The sequence below is a fragment of the Ischnura elegans genome, chromosome 1, assembly GCF_921293095.1.
Source record: "Ischnura elegans chromosome 1, ioIscEleg1.1, whole genome shotgun sequence".
In the NCBI taxonomy this organism is placed as follows: Eukaryota; Metazoa; Arthropoda; class Insecta; order Odonata; family Coenagrionidae; genus Ischnura; species Ischnura elegans.
The window spans coordinates 57069391-57094457 of record NC_060246.1 but is presented as its reverse complement, the minus strand read 5'-3'; the positions used below and the strand labels follow the sequence as shown (position 1 = coordinate 57094457).

General features: G+C 38.3%; 1 protein-coding gene across 1 annotated transcript; it reads left to right on the top strand.

The window, feature by feature from the left end:
• Window positions 1-4580: 4580 nt before the first annotated feature.
• LOC124161045 (uncharacterized oxidoreductase YjmC-like) lies at window positions 4581-24755 on the top strand. Its single transcript, XM_046537203.1, has 10 exons — window positions 4581-4876; window positions 6419-6590; window positions 6677-6865; window positions 10355-10416; window positions 11549-11602; window positions 11906-12001; window positions 19690-19885; window positions 21856-22010; window positions 22950-23060; window positions 24414-24755. The coding sequence occupies exons 2-10, from the start codon at window positions 6428-6430 to the stop codon at window positions 24474-24476; spliced, it is 1089 nt and encodes a 362-aa protein (XP_046393159.1). The 5' UTR covers window positions 4581-4876; window positions 6419-6427; the 3' UTR covers window positions 24477-24755.
• Window positions 24756-25067: the final 312 nt, after the last annotated feature.

Genomic DNA, 25067 nt, shown 5'->3' with positions numbered 1-25067 from the left:
AAGCGATTAAGGCGTAGGACTCATGTTGCGAACACCCAATGTATCATCTTAGTTTTGCATGCGGCATGGGCGCCGGTTGAAAAATTGCCAGGGTCGCGCAGTCATTGCCGCCCCTGGGCTGTTATGTTGCGAGTTGAGGCAACGAACCTTTAGTTTAAAAAGTAAAGCTATGGCTGACCTCTTGAAAAGGCCCTTTTTAGTAGTTCTTACTTGTAATGCTTTCCTATTCCGAATACATTTTCCTATTCAAATTACAAAAGTAGTCCTTATTGATAGTCCCATGGATTGCGCTTTACGTACGATAACTAAACCTTAATTCACTATTCTGTATCTCGACAGCTGTCGACATCATGAGATGCACTACCTCCTCTTTCTTCTCATAGTAAAAGGAGCTGTAGCCCTTTCGCCAAAATTTTCCCAAATATTTCATGAGCCAGGGGGGAACAGGTGCACCCCTTTCACCCCCCTCTAGGCGCCCGTGGATTGCGGTTTACACTAACTATCCTTTAATTCACTATTCTGTATCTCGGCAGCTACCGGCATAATAAGATGCACTACCTCCCCTCTTTTTTTCAATCTTGTGAAGGAACTTTAACCCGCAAGCATGTGATAATAAATAGTTCACGCAATAATCTCGGCAATATCATTTTCAATTTTGGTGCCTGAATAGAAATGGTTCTCACTCCACAACAGTGGCGAAGCGTGGAGGGGTTTTGGGGGTTTAATAAAATATCCCTCAGAAAGCCGTAAAACTTACCATTTTGAACCATTTACCTTAAAATCGAAATTTATTAATCTCGAACCTATCCTGGTGGGTATTCTACACCCCCACACACCCCGGTATAAGTTGCACCTTAACCATCCCCAGCCATAATTTCTAGCTGCGCCCCTTCTCCACAATATGAAAAATCAATCTTGTAAGTGACAAGGAAAATAAATATGCTCCTATTATTAATAGTATATATGATAAAGAAAGAGGGAAGTTGTTTACGTGCGAAAGTATGTAAAGCGTACGGTTAGGGCCGAAATAAGTGACCAGTTGTTGTTGCACCATATTCTTCTGGCGATGAGAGTGTTTTGGTTAGGAATTTTAAACTATATAATTGAAATCCGCATAGTTTTGCCAAAACTAAAGGAACCTTTACATTTGATCTATTCTCCAGTTATTTCTGCAAGCATTGCATTATAGATACAGAGAGGAAAAGAGACTTTCGAAATAATGTTGTAAATTCTTGCTTCTTTCATGTATGTAGCTGAAACTATATGAGCATTGAAGAGTTTAATTTTGCAACTTTATTTTTAATCAGTGGCTATCATTTGTGGCATTGAAAAATCTGCATATTATTACAACGATAATATTTCCACGAAGGTCTTTCTGTCAAGGCCAAAAAAGATGCAATACTGCCAGTTCTAATGTTAACTGTTAAAAATAATGTGGTGACATCGAGAATGTTCTTCCATGTTAGCCAGTAAATTAAAAACATCAGTCAATTACAATAATGACAACAGCCTAAAATTGTGTTGATTGGTAGAATACAATGTGAGAGTGCTCATGTTTTTTTCGAGAAAGTAGCTACAGGATGAAAAGAATCCGAAACATGTATCAGCGAGGATCAAATGGATCGACCGAGTTAGTGATCAGCAAAGTCCTAAGAAGAGTAGGTGAGATGAGAAGCCTCGTGAAAACCTTAATAAGAAGACGGAAAAGCATTATTGGCCACATCTTGATACATGATGGCCTGATGAATACAATTATCGAGTGGATTACAAGAACGGAAAAGGGAAACACCGTGCAAAATATATGGAACAGGTAATGGATGATGTGAAATAGAAGAAATACGTAGGAATGAAAAGATTAGCAGATACGAAAATTGATGGAAAAGCTCCGTCAAACCAATCTTAGGATTGTTGACGAGTAATGACGAGGGAGAAAAAAATCATCTATGTCAGCACACAAATCGAAGAAGAAAAAAATTGTTATAAATTCGTTATTGACATGGACTTGTGTCCGAGTCACAATAATCACCAGTATTAGGCGGAATCTATTTATTAAATGAGGCATTTAGGGTGAAAAAGGGTTCAAGCAACACCACCTAAAGTAAAGTACCTTAGGTGGCATTGGTTCAAGCCGGTTCAAGCCGATTCTCACCCAATCTCGCACGTAAGGGAAAGCAAGCGTCCTGGCAAGTATCACGTGATTGTTTTCCGCAGTAAACTGTAAAATGTGATTTATAGACTATAGTCGTATACGATCTTAGTAATTATAAATACTAACCTGAACTAATCTTAAGAAAAAATAATTTTTAAAATTTTTTTTTTATATAAATACAACGCAATGAAGCATACATTAACGTATTTACACTGAAAATACGTATTTTGAACGATCTCACGTGATATTTGTGGTAGGGGTGAGTGGTTCGAGGCAAATTCACGATAGCTCACGATATATGGGAGAGGGGGTGTCCAAAAATCGCTAAAATCATTTCACGTAATGGACGCCCCCTTATCCACCCTGCCTTTGACATCAGTTACCTAGTCCGCGGCGTCATTGTCCTTCTCGAAAAAAAGATAGCCTTAAATCGGGATGTAAAGACGGATTGAGAGGCGTTGTCGGGACTGAGAGCCTGAAAGATAAAACGAGCATGGACACAACTTCACGACCTTCCGATGGATCTCCTTGTGCTGTTTGACTCGCGGTTTTCTCGCCAGATCGAAGCCTTCTTCATCACTATCAGCGACACACGCCTCTCACTGCGAGGGACAAAGTTCTCAAGTATTGAGTGAGTTCATAACATAAAAAGCGTTTCTATCAGTTTAATTTTTTTCTTTCGGGATAGAATGTAGAATTAAATCAAATGTTTTAGTCAATTCACGACAAAATATGCGTTTTAAAAATACGACAAAGACATTTTATCTATCTCCAATACTTTTCCTAACTTGTTGTCAAAGATAAATGCTGTAGACTTTGTAGTTTCCCTAGGTTAACAGAGTGTAGTTACAAAGTTCATGAAGTTGACAAAACGGCTAATTTTACGGTGCGCGGAGTCATTAATGCACTTACGTCAGTGACGGAACGAGCCGGAACGCCGTTCCGGCACTGGTTAAGAAAAGACGTAATAGTCAAAGAATAATTTGTAATATTTCTAACCTGCCGCGTGAACGGCGGTGAAATATACAAGAATTGCCATGAGAAAAAATTCCCCTGGACCGGGAATCGAACCACGGACCTTTGGCTTTCCGGGCCACACCTAGTGCCATGAGTCTCGGTCTAATTGCCATGGGAATTAAAAAACCTGGATAGTGGCCTGTGGTTCGATTCCCAGTCCAGGGGAATTTTTTCTCATGGCAATTCTTGTATAAAGAATAATTTAATTAATTTTGGTGCCCTAAAATTTCTAATACATCTAAGATACATACGTTACCAAAACAAAAATTTATTTTAAAATATGCAGACGTACTTGTAATAAAAAAACATACTTTTTAATATTTCTCTTGTAAAAAAAGTTGAGGAAAGTGCATTCCGGCATTGTTAATTTTGCCATGACCCCACTGACTTACGTGTCTACATTTTCGACTTTGTCATGAAACAAAAGCAAATCAGAATTCAAAACGAAATTTTCATTAAAATGACGTGTAATTCATTATTTTAGCATGCACACAAGCCCAGAAAATTTGCAAAGTATATCGGTGCATCATTTTGACGCAGACAGTAAAAAGTAGGCCGTTAAGCATCGGTATACAGATTATAATAAAGAGGACGTAAGCTGATGTGTATTTGCTATTTTGTATAAACGGCTTGGTCGTCAAGGAGTTTCGTTTACGTTAACATGGGAATAAATAAATAAAGGACGAATAAATCTTTATTCTTCTCTATTTTATTGCAGAACTAAAATCATACTTATGAACCAAAATCAAGATACATAATCCCAATATCCTCAAATTTTGATTTCGAATACTGAAATAAATCAATTATCGCTTTCACTTACCTACCGTCTGAATTTTACAAACTCTTTTATTTTTGCTACTACTATAAATGCTGCTGGAAAATGTTGATCGATAACAGCAGTGAGGAAAGAATTATGCAAAAGTATTGGATCACGGCAATGTTTTGTGAATACTTCTACGAGAGTTTCTTATGACCACAGATTACAGAGGGCACATGAGCTCAATCGAATCGAAACATACTGGTACTTATGCTGCTTGCATCATGAAAGCTAGCTGTCAAGTGCTAAAGCGTACTTTCAACGTCATGGCAATGACATTATAAGAGCACTCGCTACCACGAGAAATGATGAAATTACACGCGCATCAGATGCACAATGGATCTTAGATACGTACTTACACGAGCAACTACGTGATTTTATTCTCTAATTAAAAAAACGTATGTACTGCTGTACTTCTGTCCGTTGGAATCATCGCAATCTACCCACTCTTAATTAGGTAAACATTAGAATCCCAAAAAACAACGCAAAACGATAAAAAACTTCGTTTCTAACATCTTTGACGTCAATAAGTGGATTGTATTTATTTTTGTTATTTATTAGACTTTATACCAAAAGTGTACATAAATCCACCAAAGCCAACATATATATCACTTAGCCATACCTTAGATTGTACGTATGAGCTTTGGCACTAGGCTAATGTTATCAAAATCTAAAGTATATTAACTTTCATGCAAAACTTCCATGCTAATTCTCGACTAGTCGCTGATAAATCTTTGAATCGTACTCCAGTAACCAGGCCTTAGTTTACAAATATTTTCCCTACCAACGTCATGTAAACATAAGCCTTCATTTGGATTCCTCTTCAAAATTTTATAATGCACAAAATTGTTCGCGGTGGATACTGATATGGTGACTGACTGGACAAAACATCGGTGAGTTAACGGTTTCATCAATATTTTCCTGGTGCCTCAAAAGTATTTCTATCTCTATCTTTCTGATATTTCAAGCACGATTTGCGAGGCTGATTAGACTGAGAGATCCCATAAGGAAGTTTTCCTGTTTGATTGTTCTGCCCATTTCAAATTTTCCTGAGGAATATTGCGACTCGATTCCACGGGATGATGGCTTGAATCCCTCCTGGTTGAGGCTAAATATACCCCCCCAGGCAAAATTTTCGAGCCTAGCGAACTCTTGCGGGTGGCTCCTTTTAAGTTACTGCTAGCAAGTCCGCGGTTGATTCCTAGAAAATATGCTATGAAGGCTCCTTATTTCTCCTACTTTCAAAATACAACAGTCAGAAGTTACTCCAAAAGTAAATAAAAATCACGTTGAAAATAATTTGCAACCAGGAGTTCACAAACACCTCTTGATAATAAACATTCTCTATTCAAGCATGTTCTATTCTTCACTAATTGTAAGTAGGACAAGTACCACATCAGCAAATACCTCTTCCAAATACCACCGAGTTTGTATCTTATCTAATTTCGTGTGGCAATGAATTGAGATGTAGGGATTTCAAAGGTGTCCTCAGTATATCTTTATATAAATAAATTGGGATATGTCAGTACATATCTCTATATTTTTATTTTTCCGCGTAAAAGCAACTTTCGGGTAATTCATTTTGTGAACGAGAGAAAGACCTGCTTCAGGATTTTCAGAGATTATACTTTTATTAATTGCACAAATTTACATTAAAATCCGCACGTGATTTTTCCCTGCCAACTTCACGGAAAGATAAGGTCTAATTAGGACTACTTCTCACAATTTTAGTGACCCAAGTTTTTCACGCCGAATATGGAGTGTAACTGGATAAAAATTTCACTGATTAAATGGCTTCAGTAATATTTTTCTTATATTTCAAAGGATTTAAATTATGCACTGCATGAATGATTTAAACCCTTATGATACCTTTTAATTGCATATCACTCAGGGAAATGTAATCGAAAGGGATTGTTTACTTATTCCTTATAGTCGATAGTACTTTTTAAAATATGAAAAGAGCTGTATTTTTCGCTTCTCAGTCTGTCACTTACTTCTTGAGCTATTCGCGGCGAAACATCGACGGCCTTTGCCCTTTAGCAGACAAGTTGATGACGTCACGCGATCCTGCTGAGCTGGTCATCGATTCTCAGCTTCTCCCTTTCTCGCAACGACCTCGTGTTATCCGTTGCTGTGCTTCCTTACCTCAATGAGCGGTGCTCCCTTAAAGGCTTAATGAAGTAGAACTTAAATGACGTTGCCTAATTATGAAGATAAGACAACAGCTTTGACGTTTGTTTTTCATTTTAAACTTATGAAAGATTGGCTGAATGAGGAAGAAAATTTTTTTCGTCGTAGTTTTTAATTACCTTCCACGTGCCATATTCTTTCCATGAAAGGCGATTTTGGGTCTGAGTGAACAACCCAATAACAAGAAAGGTAAGGCATTGTGAATTTAATCGAACTAAAAGGATAAAAGGACTTTTATTTTCTAGAATTTCACCATGGCGGCTAAAAAATACTTCACCCCCTTACAAGAGGTTTACAGGTTCGTAACTGAAGCCATGATGGCCGCTGGAACACCAGAGTTGTATGCGCAAAACATGGCAGAAGTTCTTGTGTCAGCGGACCGCAGAGGGCACACTAGTCATGGACTCAATCGACTCGGTACCGTTTCCTCAAGCGAAGTGATGATGAAATTTGAACTTGTGAAGCATCAATTTGCCGATTGATAAATTTTCTTATTATTTTAGGAATTTACGTCGCAGAAGTTTTAAATGGGACCACAGATCCCTGCACGACCCCGACAATAATCCAAGACAAAGGTGCCGTAGCTTTGGTGGATGGAAATAATGGACTTGGGCCGGTTGTCGGCAATATTTGTATGGACCTCGCAATGGAAAAGGCCAAACAGATGGGTGTGGGATGGATCGCTGCACGAGGTATGGTGTGAACAATTTTCGCGGAATTTAATCACGTTTGAGTCACAGGATAAAGCCTGAATCAAACGATCATATTCTTTCGTCGCGAAAAGTGATCACGAGAGCGATCGCTTCTCACGACGGGAAAAGTGATCGCTCTAGTGATTGTTTATCTGAATCACACGGTCCCTCACACCGTCGCCTTTCTCATCACTTTCGATATCACAGCTCGTTGTCATAGGACCCACATCACGAAATTATATAGTGTGTTTGTTTATCTATGTCGTTCCCACGATTGTCAAACGTTGCGCTGCAATCGCTTCATACGGGCATGCGTTCCGATTGGCTGATATGGGGTTTTAGTGATGGTTTCAGCGACCGAAAAAGCGACCGGACGAGTGATGGGAATCCTCATCGCGATCGTGATCGCGAGAAACAATTGCCGGTGACGATCATTTGCGAGTGATCACTCTAGCGATCGCGATAGTGATCACTAGGCAGTGGCGGCTCGTGTGTCAAATGCTGGGAGGGGCACACTCCACGGGGGGATCAAATTTTTTTGAATATTTTGTGTATTTTAGTGAGTTTTTCAGGCAATCCAGAGAACACTAATACACAAAACAATCACTAACACTAAAACACTAACAATCACTGACTCGATTAACACAACTACAACTAGGCCTATTTACATTAAAACAATTTACACGTAATATGTCAACTGGTCGCCAAAACAAGGTATTCTGCTACACTGCAACAACGCGGCGATGTCAACTCACTAGATACGTCCCTCTGTGCATGCTCGGGCGTTGTCCCAAGACTTCCATAAGGCACAAGCTTAGACGCGTCACATCACCAGCATGGTGACGGATTGGAACGTTCTGGCCAGCGCCCCGCGGATTCAAAGGCGAACTTTTCGCGCTATTTTGCGTGTTTTTCCCACATTTTCGATGTGCGCGATTGAAAAAACACCTTGGTTAATAGATGTATAATTACAATTGAATGGGTACCTAATTTTTTTCGTTTTTCAAATCTTTGGGAGGGGCGGCGTCCGAGAGTCCTAATGGGCAAGCCGCCACTGTCACTAGGAAATGACGGATAAAATGATCGTGTGATTCAGGCTTAAGTGTCGAATAGAGTAGCCCCAGTGGATGTGCCTAAGTGTGGGTGAGGCGCAAACACCGGCGTTACGTGGCTAGTGATTCGAGAACAGCAAGTTGTACCAGTTAGAGTAACATATTCCACTAGCGGACCACCCAGCGTTGCTCGAAAGATTAGTACCGTAAACAAGGGCTACCTTGGCCCACTTAAACCTTTTTTTTGTGTTTTCTTATTTTTTTCTATTTTACTGTTTCAGGCCTTTAAAACATTAGAACCCCTATATACTGTCTTTAGCACAGTATCTACCGATTCGATCGATGGATTTTTCTTCCTCATAGGAAAATCTACTAGAATTGGTAGAAAATTAATTGCGTATGCTTGGTTTAGCTATTTAGTGGGCCCTTTTCGCTCTGTAGCGTTGAGGTGTTTTTCCCCGTCCCCTCCCTTCCGCTCCTATCCCCTCCCAGAGGCGTCGGCGGGCTCCCATCGCGGCGGCGCCTCTATCCTTTTTCCTTCCTCTCCAGCCCCTCCCCGGGTGATCGGGCGTGTAAGCCACGGGCTTGGTTCCCGGCCCCGGTGTGTTGTATCCTTAAGAGGGTTCACCTAGAACCATAGAGCATCAGCAGCATGCTCTATGCCTAGAACCCTCATAGTTCTTGTCTTTAGCTCAGTATCTGAATAGTGTTGAACTCCTTCTTTAAATTTTGTTTACTTAAAAAATATTTTTACTTAGACTAATGTTACCCTTGAGGTTCGGTTACTTTGGCCCAAGGTGATTTTACCCACTTAAAAGCATTTTAAGAATAGCTTAGGACCAAGAAAGACTTGGATTCTAGAGGAAATCAATATATTTTATTGAAAAACACAGTTTAAAGGCGGTTTAAGCTAAACATATTTGTTTTTAAGAAATTAAAAGATATATTAAAATATGAGCGTCTTTTATTTTATTAACTATTTATTTTTAAAATAATCGAATTAAATTAGCTAAATTTTTAATCCTTATCAATGAAAATATAAGCAAGTACGTAGCTTAATCTGTGACCCCAACAGGCGCGTCATGTTGCTTGCAGGTAGTTTTGTTGCATTTTAATAAATAAACTTATTTTTGTATTGATTTATATAAGTAAAGATATTTTTTAAAGTTATAACTTTATGTACTTTTATTCTGTTGTTTCACCGGCTATCGAACTGGGGCCGAAAAAAAGACAGATATAATAAATAAAAACTAAAATGTAGGCCTACTGCCCACTTTGACTCAGAAAAAAGAGCTCATCATGCATTTAAAGGATTGGGGGGTGATCAAGCTTGCCAAGAGCATAACCTACTTTGTCCCAGAAAAAAGCTGGGACAAAGTAAGTCTTCATTTTGAGGTTAGGAGGCCCGCTGCTGTTAAGAAATATTTACATAAAAACCTCATTAGTAATTTAACACTAGAACTACCGATGGAGTTATTTTGACTCCTCGCGATTTTTTTTAAAACGTGTACTTTTTTATTTTTTAGAACTATTTTTATCGCAAAGCCTTATTTTGTGTCAAAGATGAATAAAAGTCACGGAATTTCAGGTCATAATTCGGAAAATTTTAGTCAGGGCAGAGAAATAAAAATCGCGAGGAGTCAAAATGACTCCATCGATAGTTCTAGTGTTAAAGTTCAACTATACCAGTGTCTTAAATATTAAATTTTGCTCATAAATGGATACTCCCCAGACTTAAAGCAGATGTAGAGGTGTTTTCACAAACAGAAGTTTAAGAGTACAGAAAAACACGTGGTTGCACAAAGAAAAGAAAACCACCATTTCTGATCCGAGGGGTGAACAATCAAATGCTTGGAATGCATCAATAAAAGCTTGATACTGCAGTCTAATGGAAACTGCTGGTATCAGTCGAAAAACTGTTTATTTAAACGCGTAACCAGTCGGAACCCGAGGCGTCGGCGCTCTTAGAAAATCTTACCCGCGCGAGAAAAATTTAATGCGAAGCTATATCCTTTAAAACCAGAGAGCGCAATGGAAACCATAAAGTCTAAAAATATTATTATATCTAACTTTGTTGCGTTGCGGAAAAACTAATAAGGACTTTCATTTTCACATTGAGTTAGCATTTGAAATAGAAATCTTTAATGAGTAACGCAAATAATAGTTAGTGTGTGAATTAGGAGACCTTAATGAGTAATGCAAAGTATTGATTTGCTTCACTCAAATCTTGCATATTTTTTCCTTTCCATTTTCTCTGCATTCCTGCTCTGATTTCATTGTAAGTCTCCTCGTGAGACACCTCACATCGACTAACATTTTCATGCGAATTTCATAAGCTCTGACATATTAGATTCATTAATATGATTGATTCGACAATTATCATTTCCATTCTAACCTGGTAAGAATAAAAATTAATAGTATATATATTTTCTTTCAGGGTCAAATCATTACGGGATGGCTGGATGGTACAGCATGCGCGCGGCGGATAAAGGATTCGTGGTGAGTTAGCAGAGCAGTTCTATAAATATAATGCTCAACCTTTTCTCACATTTCGTAAGTACTAATACGTGAAATAATCATTGGCACATGCGCTGTCAAATTCCAGCGAAACGTTAATGATGAAATGAAATTTCGGATTAATCCTCTTGAAAAATAACCCGTTAACACTTAGAGTACGGGAACGTTTTACTGCGGCTTTTAAGTAAAATTTTCATTCCTACCTGGATATCTTGCACTTGGGCACTTTCCCTCGCCATAAGGATCGCTAAGGGGTGTAACTCTATCAGACTAGCCCTCGTGTCAGAGGGTGCCTCCTGCATAGGGGTCTCTTCTGCACTGTATGATAGCTAAAATCGAGAACTCCTGCAACCCAAGGGTTAAAGAAGTTCCTCTCTAGCACTGAGGAAGAGGGGGGCGGATTGTGGCCTCATCTGGGCCAGGTAAAAAGAATTAAATCAAATCCACAATATCCCAACAATATTTTATCCATCGCCATGTATCTTTCCGGAACATCTGACACGTAAGCTACCACCTTCTGAGAACGAAAAAAACGTAATTGAAAAGGATACTAGGCAAAAAGAGGAGTATTTTCCATTGACCCTATTTTTAAATACCTACGTGACCCTCTTAAAATTACACGCTCATAAATTCGTTACTAAATGATAAAAATACATATAGAGAAACTTAGATATGCATTTAACCTCAATTTATCTACAGGAAATAAAAAATAAGGAGTTTTGATAAAGAAAAAGCAATTGAATAATGAGCTGCAATTGATCATGCCCTCCCACACTTCAAGAAACATGCTCCTCGCTTTCATTCTATGATAGTATGGTTTCCTCCATAAGACTTGTGTAGCAGATAGCAAAATTAAAAATTACTATCTCTTCATTTTTTTATAAATTTTCGAGGTTCAGGCTCCTATCAGCCATTTATCTTCAAGGATGAATTTCATACATTTTAACACTCATGTTGAACAGTAAAATTTGCTAGAACTTAATTCAAATAAAAAACTAAGTTGAATACAATTCAAATGATGTACAGTTGAGAGTTAATTAGATACTTTAGTCAACAGAATTAATGCAACAGAGGTGATTATAAAGATAAAATTTTTCTATTTAATATATTTCAGGGAATAACATGCTCGAATTCATCGCCTTTAGCTGTTCCCCATAGAGGTAAAAAGGTACGTATATTATTAGTAATCTCGCAATATAATTTTACGCCAAAAATTATACGGGAAGTAGGTTTAATAGTAAATATCGACCAGTAGTCGTGAATTCTAGAAAGAAAATAAAACATCAACATTCACTATCAACCAATTATTCCCAAAGAAAGTAAAGATTTATAGACATAAAAACTGTTCGGCCCAATAAGCATATTTGAAATTGTCTAGCATTTTCTTTTTTTAAATAAATAAATAAGTAATGTAAATTCTAGTGAAATGTTACTATAATTAGTATTCATAAGAGAGCCTTTCTACCTTCAGGCAGTATTAGGAACAAATCCTATAAGTGTTGCGGCTCCAGGAAATAATGACAGTTTTGTGCTAGACATGGCAACAACAGCGGTCTCCTTGGGTAAGGTACGTACAATTCCCTAAAACATCTTACAGGACTCTACCTACATGTATTTAGATCAAATATTAACGTCAGGCCCTTACGGACAAATTTGTGAAAGGAATTAGGGTTTCTTGTAATCTAAAGCACGCCATGTATGAAGCACCACTAATTGAATGGTCGCCAATAATTAACTATCAAATTAAATTCTAAAGTACTTTAGTAATATATATTTCCGCCAAAATAAAAAATATCGAAGGGATCTTAGACGGAAAAAATAATATTTTAGTTGTAAAATTCGCATTAACCATTTTCTTAACTAAAATATTTCCTGAACATGTCTGCAATAAATTTCCATTTCTTTATATATAGGTGAACAAGAAAATATCTTAACCGAACTATTTTTATGAAAATGCTCGCACTGATTCTGTGGTAACCGTTGACTTGCGTCAAAAAAGTTATCTCTTCACAAATGGCCGCCATCCGCGACCGCGAACAAAGTACCGCATATTTTATGGTTCATTGAGACGACATTCCATAGTTTTGTTGTATTTCTATTCCAATACATATCAATGCCGAAGTACTTCAAGTAAAGAAAGGTATTTATAGGCTGTGCTGGCTTCAAATATTTGCAAATATCGACAAAATATTTCTTGCGATGCGACACTGGTCTTTCAATCCGTCATCCGTTAATATTACACGATTTAAGTGTTTCCTGGTAGATAACGCTTCGGAATTCTTCTCAGGCTCTGATTCAGGTTATTGGTTTTATTTCCGCCGACGTTTTGGAGAAAGAGTTTCATCCCATTTTCAAGGCGAGTTTATCGCACCGTGCCAGATTTCACATTGAAAATCTCCATTAATATTGCAGGAATATGCAGGAATATTTCTCGGGTTTCCCACCGGGTGTCGTATCGGGTTGTAGTCTCAGATTCTCCATTAATATTGTTTACTAGTGCTTAACATTTTCGGGGTGCAGTAATGGTTCACATGTTGTTTGATTGAGATTGTCGTTGACATTAATAACGGGGCTATCTATATGCAGAATATAGGGAATCATCTTCATTTTAGTTCAAATACTCCAAGTACAGAGCGGATACAGAAAAACCTCAAGGAGAGGGGGGCGCAAAAGATATCTTGAGCTACATTTACTCTTTTATCGTAACAAGAAAATTATCAATTCACATGCAAAGATTAATAAAGATTTATTTAAACCGATTCTACACGTAAACAAGACAATGCCATCTTAACATATTAAAAAAATACAATTTTGGTTCAGCAATGTTCGGCAATGAGGGGGGGGAGCGCCCTCTAGGCTCCCTATATATGTATTCGCCACTGTCCAAGTATGAAGAGGAAACCGGGATCTATGCCGTATTTTTTTTATTATTTTTGAATCTGAAGTCGGAATTCCGAAATCTGAATGGATCTATGAACAAAATGAACATTTCAACGAGTAATGAAGACTTTAGGGTTGAAAATAAAGGATGCCGTGATGACGCAAAAATGATACTTTATATTGATCGCACTGATTTCATACCTGTAAAATTAGACGGAACAGTAAGGAATTTTCTAAAGAGGACGGAGGAGGAATTTGAAACTGGATAGCGTTGTGGGATAATAGGCGAACGAGAGAACCTTAACTAAGAATAAAGGTCATGTAATGGAAAATTTGCATTCGAAGTGAGAGAAAAATGTGTAGCTATGAATGATAAACATGGAGAAGATGAGATATGCTACAGGAATGGAAAATATTTTTTAACATTTAATTTTTACGAAACATGGTTATCTTTGAGCAGTGGTCGAACGCGTAATCCATTGAGCCACATTCAATTACGAAAATCGGCTAAATTTATGCTGTATGATGAATAAATATGCTAACTGACGAATATGACGGCTTGTACTACCTCTGAAGAACTATAAATAGCGTAAGAATGCACCGTCATCTGGTTCTACTTGTGCTAAAAATTTCAAGTAGAAAGCTGATAGGGTAGTTTCCTACAACAAAGAAAACGAAAGGCATTGATTGCGATTCGTTACTCATCATTAGTGTGTTCATAATATAAAAATTATTTGGTTTTAGAAATCCCAGTTTAGAAGAATGCTAATGGTCAATTTTATCCTCATTTGTAAAAGACCAGATTGGCGCCCATGCGATGCCACTCCACGTGACGTCACAGGGACCTAGTTTCTATACGGGTAGATAGGAGTTTTACATCGTCTGAGATTACCAATGCATGCATGAGGCACAGAGCTCAGGGAAACGTCTCTTAACAATAACCTATTAAAACTGCCAATGGTCGGAAAGTTTCCTTCGTTTGATAAGGTATTAATAATCCTAATTTTACGCAAGCGCTACCTGCTAGCAGGGTACTCTGCTACCTGCTAGCATCCTGCGTCGTATCAGCGCTCAAAGCCTCGCCCCGAGGTCACCTCACTTGGCGGCAGCGGGAACCAGAACGACGTCAAATGGGGTTTTCCCAGCATTCACACGTAGCCGTCGCGTTTTCGCGCGCTTGAAAATTTTCACTTTTCATTTAATCGCAAAAAATAGATGTCGTCATTTCAAAATCTAAAAGCGTGAAATACGTACTCCAGGAGTAATAATCTTTCGATTTAGGCAATAAAAAAATAAATGGAAACCACTCTATTAAACGGGATGTCCGGGGAACCACCCACGGGAATTTACAAAAAAACTCGAAAGCCAGTTTTGAATTTTTGCAAAAGTCCATCACTTGCACCATTACTTTTTTTTTGCACACATTGCAGTGTGTACATTACATTTTTTGGAGTTAGGGTGTTTGGTCGCCCTCTTAGCTACGTCGCGACGACCCGGGCAGACGCCCAGCCCTTGGATGGGTGTAAAGAAACCCGCAGTCGCTATTAGCCTTCTCTTAACGAAAGGCGCCAAGATGGCCACTGTTTAATATCCCATCCGACGGACAGAGTTTAGCACTAGAAGGGTCCTCCACACAACAATCATGCAGGGATTGGGCAGCCTCTGAAAATTCTCTGCCAATACTGGGATTTGAACATGGACCTGCGAATCCAACATACTAGCCACTACACCAACCCGATTCCCGTACGGTACATGAACGTGTTGCATGGGTAAAGAGCTAGGACGTAGATGGAAGGTTAGGGTGCAGTTTAGGGATCTAGGGTGTAGGTGTAGAAGCAAGAGCAGATCCAGGATATTTTTCTGGGGGGGGGGGGGGGGGGCACAAGGGTCTGACAGCGGGGCCACGAGGGCACTAGCAGGCTAGGCCATTCACGGTGCCCTCAAAAGCACCTTTCCCACTTGGGCAATTTTTTTTCGTGCACTGACTAGTGAAATACTGATGACTGACAAACCTGTCTTCTTGACTTGGGCTCAAGGCTCAAATGACTGTGGCTCAGTAATACACAAAGCATAGCAAACGTTATAATAACGGAATTGTATTAAATATCTTCGCTATTTCATAAGTGTCTGGGGAGGCATATGCCCCCGTGCCCATCCCCCAAAATGTGAAGAAGTCCAGTGCTGATGTGTGGTGAGGGTGCAATTTGGATGTGTGTAGCTTGGGTGCAAACTTGGGCGCAGATGGTAGATGAGGGTATAGATACATTTTTGTAATTTTGAGCTAGGTCGTAGGTAACCGGGTGCAGGTGCATGGTGAGGTGTATATGCAGTTTGGAGACGTGGAGCATGAAGCTTTGGAGTGTGGGGTTGTGGAACCCATGATCAGATGCACAGTATGAGTTTAATTTGGGGGTGTGGTGGGAGTAATTACAACTAGGTTGCAGATGGTAGATAAGGGTATCGACGCAGTTCAGGGAAGTGTTGCTCAGGGATGTGGAACTTGGGTGGAAATGTGGGGACCTCCAATTGGGAGGCAAGGGATGGATGCAATTTTGGACTTTGGAACTTGGCTGTGGTACCAATGTGCAGATACACGGTGCAGTTTGAGGATATGGGGGGTAGTTGAATAACTTTGGTGAAATGAAAGGTTGGGTTTAGATGCAGTTTTTGTTCGTGAAGCTCAAGTTTGAACGGTAGTGCAGATACAATGTGATAATGGGGCTGCGGTGGGGGGATGAGGGGTATGGTTCTGGGACCTGGGTGCAGAATTATGTTGAGAAAGTGGGTGAAGTTTAAGGATATGGAAAGAGGATATGGAGCCTTGGTACAGATGGAAAAGAATGGAAAAGAATTTATTGTTCTTGAACACTAATGCATCCACTTAGGACAGAAATACAATACATTATCCAAAACAAACCAAGAAAATATGATAAATCATTACGGTAAGGAAAAGGGAATTGAGTCAACTGTGCAAGTTTTTGATGCAGATAGATGCAATGTGGGTGACATGCACATTTTATGCCAAGGGTTTGGGTGCTGGACGTGGTTGTTTGTTGCTACAGTGATATCAATCACCAGTTGTTTAAGCCATGTTAGTTACTTAGTGAGAATGGTGCATTCCTCACATCAACTACCAAAGTAAGCAAGCACTTTTATCTTCAGTATATTCTTTCAGCTACAAGTCTCCAGTAGAGCTCAAAGCCTCATGCGACTTTATTTCATTAGTTGTGAATGCCTAGGCTAAGGGTCTCCCATGAAGTGTGCTGTCTAGGTCTCTGAACCACAAGACATTGCTATTGTTTTCCATATATTTGGGTTTCCCCAACCCTAGGGTGACTAGATGTCCGGAGGTATCCAAACATGTCCTCCTTTTTAAATGTTCGTCCGTTGTGTCCGGGCCAATTTTTCAAGTATCGGAAAACGTCCTCCTTTCTGGTCATTAGGATTATGTAAATAGTAAATATAATCATAGCCATTCAGAACTTCTCAAAATTTCCAAATATTTCTTCAGCATATCAGATCACAGTGCAAATGCAGAAAGGGTACTTTCTCTAATTTCATTTCAGTGGACTGATGAGAGGAAAAATTAAACATTGCCTCAATAAAGGAACTCATAATGGTCAATTGCAATTTCAAACATATCATTGTAGTTTGCAGTTTAAAATGCCAATATTGCTTGAAAAAATTAGTTCCGAAGAAAAATATTATTAAAGCATAGTGCCAGGGGGGGATCCAGGATTTCTTTCTGGGGGAGGCACAAGGAAGCCCGTGTCCAGGATTTTGTTCTGGGGGGGGGCACAAGGATACCTCGTAATACAAAACTAACGCAATGATAATGGGAATTAATTAAAATCTTCCATATTTTTTAAGGTTCTGGGGAGGGCACATGCCCCCATGCCCCCCCCCCCCCTAGACCCGCCTATGCATAGTGCCAATACATTTTTAATATCCTTAACCCAATTGCATCCACAAGCATACTGACACTGGCCACAATCACCGCAAGTGTACCAGTACACAGTATGCATATTGATATCGATCAGTTGATCCTGCTGCTATCTTAGGAGTTTTTATGTTGTTGTTTAATGTTTTTGGCCAGATAGTCTACCTGATAGTAGCTGCCATCTAGTGGCTATTTAGAAATTTTTTTTAAATTGTAAATTGCCTTAGAAATATTTATACATACTTCAACCAAATGTAAGAGTAGCTAACTCTTAACAACATATCAAAATTTGGTCAAAATCAGTCAACAATTACTCTAATAAATGTCTCGTTTAAACCAACACTATAAATGTGTTCAAATTCTTTAAAAGTCAGCATTGTTTGGGGTCGATTTAAATCCCAGGGGATGGGTGCGAATGGGTTAATTATGAAATTGCCTTTAGTTTTTATTAGTCCTACTTTTTCCCCCTTTGTCGTCCTTTTTCACAAGGTGCTGCCCTCTTTTTCACCTCTCAGCATCTGGTCACCCTACCCAACCCTCCTCGTTAATCTTAAATACTGTAAAAAAAATTTTGTGTCTGCTGATCCAACAGAGTACCCAGGATCAAAGAACTTGGGAGGGGGCCAAGACATGGTCGTTCAAGCCATAACATTTTACATTTCAGCATGGAAAAGGTGAATGAAACCAACATTTTAAGACAGCACTTTATTAGTTTTTAAAATTATTTGCTTAAAAAAACATTTTAGTTGCATGTCTAAAACTAATACATATGTATTAAAGAAAAATTGTTGAAAACTTTTGATTCAATACAGTCTGATTTTCCGTAAAGATTTTAGTGATTTTTGCTTCTAGGGGGGGTGGGGCAGCTCCCCCCTCCTGCCCATCACTGGGTATGCCCATGTGCTGATCCACAACTTTAAAAGCAAAATATTTCATAAAGGTCTGACCTGAGGTGTACCAGAGAATTTTGCACCTATTCCAACCTGGTACTAAACATAAATTTCACGTCAGAACATATCCATGGTAGCAGTATACTTGAACTATTTGTGCAGCACAAGTGGGTACATAGTTTCAGTATTCATCCACATCATAAGGGTGATCTCATTTCAATTTAAAAATAAGCATAAGCGGTGAACAGGTTAAGTGAACCATTATCAAGGACAAATGAAGAAAGTGTTGCTATAAAGTTCAACAAGACTGATCACTTTTCCAATATGTAGGTAAATGAAAAAATAATGTGAACTACTATCAATGACCAAATGAGAGAATTGAAATGAAGTTTAACTTGAGCTGATATTTTCACCACATATGAAAAAATAATGCAGCTGAATAACTAAAAATACTTGATTGCACCGAGTATAGCATCATGGAATTCCTTTGCTTGAACTGAATTAAAATTTTGAAACACAAAATATATCAGATAAAACCAAGCTGTAATGACTTCAAATATTACTAAAGTATTTAATGCATAACTTATAACGTACATAAATTTTAATGCACGTTTTATAGCACGGATTTATAAAAACATAACCTCAAATTCAGGTTGATGGTCTTCTTGAAGAAGATAGCATCACTAGCTCTTTTGGAAACCCTGAGCCATCTCACCATCTTCCAATTCACTTGGCTTATTAGTGGCATTGTGAAGTGGGCCATTTGGTCAAGTAGTAGACTGTTTCATGTGTTCACATTTGAAAATTGCCCATAACTGTGAGAAATACTGGAAGTGTGAATATTATGCACATGTTAGAACTTAGTATCCCAAGTGAAGCCTTCACACATACTGAACCAACATCCTTGAAGTACAAGGCAGCCCAGGGTAGGAAAATGGCCTCCACACCCTGATTGAGCGATTAGAGTAAATCCATGGTGAGTTTTACCATCACTAATCCAAAAAAAAAAACAGTGTGTTGAATCACTGAAAGAGTGATTTAGAACTTAAAGCATTCCATCACAAAATATACCTCGCATCACATTCTTAAAATAAAATCACAACTGCGATTTTTCCATGCCACTCACCACTATGGATTAACCCATTCAAAGTGGAGCACGTCAGTTGATGTGGTCCCGTCCAAGCTGTTTTAAGGAGCACATCAATTGATGTGCTCTGCTTTAACGGATGCCGCATGTAACTAATATCATAGAGTAAGTATATTCTAAGTATACTTACTCTATGCTAATATCCACTTCCGAGTCTTCTGATTGTGTGTATGGCCTTCAGCAAGCTTCCCTCTTTCGAGCGGTGTGCGTCGTTTGTAAAAAGCAGTATTTGAACAGAAGTTATGGCGTGAAACCTACCTCTATTTTTCTTTCTTATTTTAACAGCCAATTTTGATGACTTTCATGAAAATCGGGCCCGCATGGAACGTGTTAATGTCAGCGGAAAAAATACATGTCAGCTTAGTGCAGTAACACACATCTGAAAACCTTTCTTACAGATAGATATTCAGCGTGCAGAAAATGCAAAAATTCCTGCAGGCTGGGCTCAAGATTTTGAAGGAAAGGAGACAACAAATTCTGACACTGCAATGATAGCTGGCTGCCTCATACCATTGGGAAGAACAGAAGAAACTAGTGGTTACAAAGGGACTGGGCTTGCTTTGATGGTGGAAATTTTATGCGGAATTCTCTCAGGTAAGTATATTAGTAGATATACTGGCACAATGTACCAATCAAGGAGGCATTATTAATCAGTTAAATAAATGAACCACTGCACCTTTGTAAACCTCTACCAATATGGTAACTACCAGTTTCATCTTTACCATTGCTAACCTTTGATTTGCACGAAGTTTTTCACATGTGTTCTGGTGCTTTTTCTCAGCACTACCCCAACTCCAGCATTACCATTTAGAGATGCAGTATGTGTAATCCTATAACATCCACTACAAATTCTCCCTGAAGTAGCCAAGTCATTTCACTGATTCATAGAATGTCTAAGTTCAATCATTACATTTCAGCCTTAAGTTTCCCTCGACTTCTGCAGGTTCCATGTTTCCATCCCCTGTATTTTATCACATTTAATTATGCATCCCCTTGAGTAGTCCCTACCTGGAGATCTGAAATGTGGAGAAATTTACTTCCAGAATATTTTATTTCAAAGAATGCCATCATGTCTCTAACAAATAATGGGTGGAGTAGCTATGACTCTATGCAGTGGCGGATCCAGGATTTATTTCTGGGGGGGCACAAGCAAGGCCGTATCCAGGATTTTGTTCAGGGGGGGGCACAAGGATACCTCGTCATACAAAACGAACAAAAAGATAATGGGACCGTATTAAAAATCTAGCATATTTTAAAGAGTCTGGGGGGGAGCACGTGCCCCCGTGCCCCCCCCCCTGGATCCGCCTATGACTCTATGGGATATTATCAGTGGTGTAACTATGGGGGGGATGTAAGGTTGGATCCCTCCCCCCTGCAAAGCCTCAGGAAGTAAAAAAATATTTAAAATTATTTTCTAGTTTTGACATATAATTAATGCATCTGCTTAAAGTTAAATTTTAAGAGCCAAAATGATGTAAAATGTATCTCCAGGGATGTCATTTTTCAAAAAATTTCCTGGGCGTTCTCCGGGGAGGGGGGGCCCAGTGAGAAATGGGTGGTGGAATCCACGTGGAACCCACGTGGAGAATTAACGTGGATACCACGTGTTTTTGGTCGTGGAATCAACGTGGAACCCACGTGGAAATTTGGTGGAAAAATTAAAACAGCAGTTGGTGCTGTCCTAAAACCATTAAAACCTCAACCACTCTATATCTAAACCTTCTATAGATGTGTCTACGATTTTTCATGTGCTCTCATGGCTGCCTTTCCACGAATTATAAAAATAGAATGTGCGATACATTTTCACATAACTAGCGTGGTTTCAGGATGATAAATGACGCAATGTCACCAGAGAGTTAAGTTCCACAAATTAGAAATTCTGTTTAACATTTTATGATAATCACCACAAATCCACTTGAAATCAACGTGGATTCCACGTGGGTCCAACCACTCAATATCCACCACCACCAAATATCCACCACCACCAAATATCCACCACTCAACGTGGATTCCACGTGGGTTCCACGTGGATTCCACCACCCATTTCTCACTGGGGGTCGCCTCCCCAGTTCTCCATCCCCCTCAAAGCATGTTCCTAGTTACGCCTCTGGATAATATATTATACATGGGATAATTCATCATCGCAGAACTACAGTTGTTAAGAAAATGCTGCCATTCCAGCAGTGAAACAAGTGTCACTGCACTCAGGGGTGCGGCTAGGAATTAAGGCTAGGGGGGTTTTAGGCACAACTAATACTGGGGGGTATGGAGTACCCGCCAAGGTAAGGGGGAAATGAGAGGGCCCTCCCCAGAAAATGTTTAGCATAAATTGTTCAAAATATTGAGTTTTACGGCTGTCTGAGTTTGATGTTTTACTCGTGAGTCATCTGTCCTCCTATTATTAGTTACAAAATTTGTCACATTAAAATATTTTCATAAAAAACAATTCTCTAAGCTCTGGGGGGGGGGGGGGGTTTGTCCCCAAAAATCCCCCCTCGCTGCACCACTGACTGCACTAACCATTATTTCCTTATGAATATTAATGCTGTATATTTTCTTGTTAGGGGCTAACTATGGCCCATTCATAAAGAAATTGAAAAGTACAACTGGACCAGCCAATCTTGGGCAGTCCTTCATTGCTCTGGATCCCTCAGCATTTGCACCCCACTTTGAAGATAGACTTTCTCACTTACTGGAAGTTATAAGAACATCACAGCCGGTAGGAAAATTATTCTTCCTAAATTATCCACATTGTAAATACTTTAAAATTGCCATTTCATTATAATTTCTCTATGTGAACAAGTGATTCCCAAGCAATAGGGTAGTTTCCTTTTTTTTATTGCCTAAATAAAAAGATAATTTCTCCTGGATTACGTACTTCAGGCTTTTCGATTTTTTAAATGATGATATATATTTTTCACAATGAAATGAAAAGTGAAAATTTTCAAGCGCGCGAAAATGCGGCGGCTAATAGTAACAATGAATGCTGGGAAAAGCCTGTGTGATGTCATTCTGGTTCCGGCTGCCACTGTGTGAGGCCGCCTTGGTGTGAGGCTATGAGCACCACCACAAAGCAGGCTGCCAGCAGGTAGCGCTTTGCTTAAATAAGGATTATTAATACCCAATCCAATGAAGGAACTTCCCGACAATAGGTGATTATTAAGAGATGTTTCCCTGAGCTCTGCGCCTCATGCATGCATTGGTAACCTCAGATGATGTAAAACTCCTATCTACGCGTATAGAAACTAGGTCCCTGTGACGTCACATGGAGTGGCATCGCATGGCTGCTAATCTGGCCTTTTTCAAATGAGGTTGAAATTGACCATTAACATTCGTCTAAACTGGGATTTCTAAAACCAAGTAACTTGAATATTATAAATACACTATTGGTGGGAAACGAATCGCAATCATTGACTTTCGTATTCTTCGATTAAGGAAACTACCCTATTGCCAAGGGATTCATTTGCTACTATGCTTACTTTAGGTTACAATATACATACATACATCTTGAGGGGATGGTTGATGGAGGAATCACTCTTTCTTATCATTATAATGAAGCATAGATAGATGATATGAATTTCAATTACAGAAATAGAAAAAAGAATTGTTGGCCCAGCTAAACATTCAAATTTTTATATGATTTTCTTCAATGATAAAGGTGGACCCAACAAAGCCTATTCTTGTAGCTGGAGATCCTGAGAGAATACATATGAGTCAAGTTACATGCAGGGGAGGTCTTTTATATCATCATGGCCTGATACGTTCATTGGTAAATATAAATTTTTAGCATGTCTTTAATAGGCTAGATAAAATTCAGAATATCTGTTAAACAGAACACAGAATAAATGAGATCAGCCATCTTATTCATTAGAAACGGTTAAAAAAAAGTAGAGGTACACCAACTTCAATAGAGTATATAATAAATAACGGATAAAACTAATGTTAAAAACACAAATGTAAAAATTACAACCAGAGTAGTTCAAAAGGTAAATGTTTTAAGTATGCGCATATTTAAATGAAACAAGAAATTTTTATGGGGGAGTAACATAGTCCATCAGATTTCATTATCATGGGATTAAAAAGTATATTATAGCATTTATACCCTCTCTGATTATAACAACAATGTTTTAGGAAGTTCATGTAATTATGGGTTTCAGTTGCTATTGTCACTTTTTATTAAAAATGGAGACACGCCACACAGTCACAGAGGCCTTGATATGTAAGAAAGTAAAAATAGACACAAAATTTCTTCAGATTTAAGTGCACAGTAAGTCACCCATACGATGGTGTCAACTTCCCTTTCATGGAAAAATTTACACTAATTATTGCCCTTTTTAAAAAAAGTGAAATACTTCCAATTAATTCCCAAATACGAAAGGCAAATTACTGCTTAACTCCAAGGATGAAGTGACGCTGGTAAACAGAAATAATGGGTTGGTTATTTGGGAGCAAACGTACAATTCCCTAATGCAATTGGCAATAGCATGCATTGACTTCCAAAAAGGCTAAGTACACCTTGATAATTATTGCTTGGCAATTGAAACGTTGATGAGAAGTAGATTCTTTATTGTATCGAATATACAAACTTAATTCCTACGTCATACCTCTGACAAAATTTCTCAAAGTTACTCCTTCAGGAATTAATCATATGCACATATGATTTTATACTTTCCTCGTAGATTAGATTCATTTAGTTTTCTTAGCCGTCAAACCTGCCAGCATGGTTAAAAAATGTTTTGTGCCCTGAAGATCGTGGCAGACTTAGCCACTGAAACTTTGGCATTAATTAGCCCAATTGCCTGATGTGAAGCCTAGGAAAACTTCATAAACATTAATTTTATACTGGTAACACAGGTTGTTATTATGAATAAATTGAATACACTTGGGATATTAGGGAAAGATACTTTAAAAGAGTAGAGTTACTTGAAATTCTTTTTATTAAAATAAGTTATTTAAAAAATTATACAGCCCTTTGAAACATAATTGTTATTTAGCGTATTTATTTGTTTTGTATGATCTTTCATAAAATACAAGTCTGCATTGATACAGTGAAAAGTTTATCATAATCTAACTTCTAGCATTGAAAATTCCATTCATTATAAAATTCATTATTTACCTACAGCTAAAATTGGCCATGGATCTGCAAATAAACCCACTGCAGTGCAAGCCTTTAAGCTCCTGTTGAGAGAATCTTATTTATTCAATTTTTTTGTACCTGACTTTTCAAGTGAAACATTCTATCCACAAACCTCTTGAAGTATACATGGGAGGCTAGATCCAGAACATTTTATTGCTATAAAAATGGGTTGGATTTAAGAAAAGATCGCCAATGAGTATATTTTCCATGTAACTGCAATGTAAAAGTTTGATCAAATAATTACTTGATCATTCTCTGTAGCAATCTGAATTGGCATATATTCTGTAATGTGTTGAGTAATAATATAATTCTCATGTTGGCACTGAATAGTATATTTATTTTACATTTCCTTATTAATTTTATCATATTTACCCAAATAAAATTTGAAATTGGGATCATTATGTATCCCTCTCAATATAATGAGAAAACTTCAACGATTTGTTGGTGTTAATAATTGCTTTATAGATTTTTTTCTAATGTAGACACACATATCTATCTTAATTTATGACTATTTTTTCTATGTGAGGATTACATTCATTCTCTTTGGGAGAGGAAGAGGTTTAGCTTACAACATTTTTTGAGCCTTGAGGGTATTGAATACCGAAAAAATAACATAAATTTCTTTCAGCTTGCACTCCT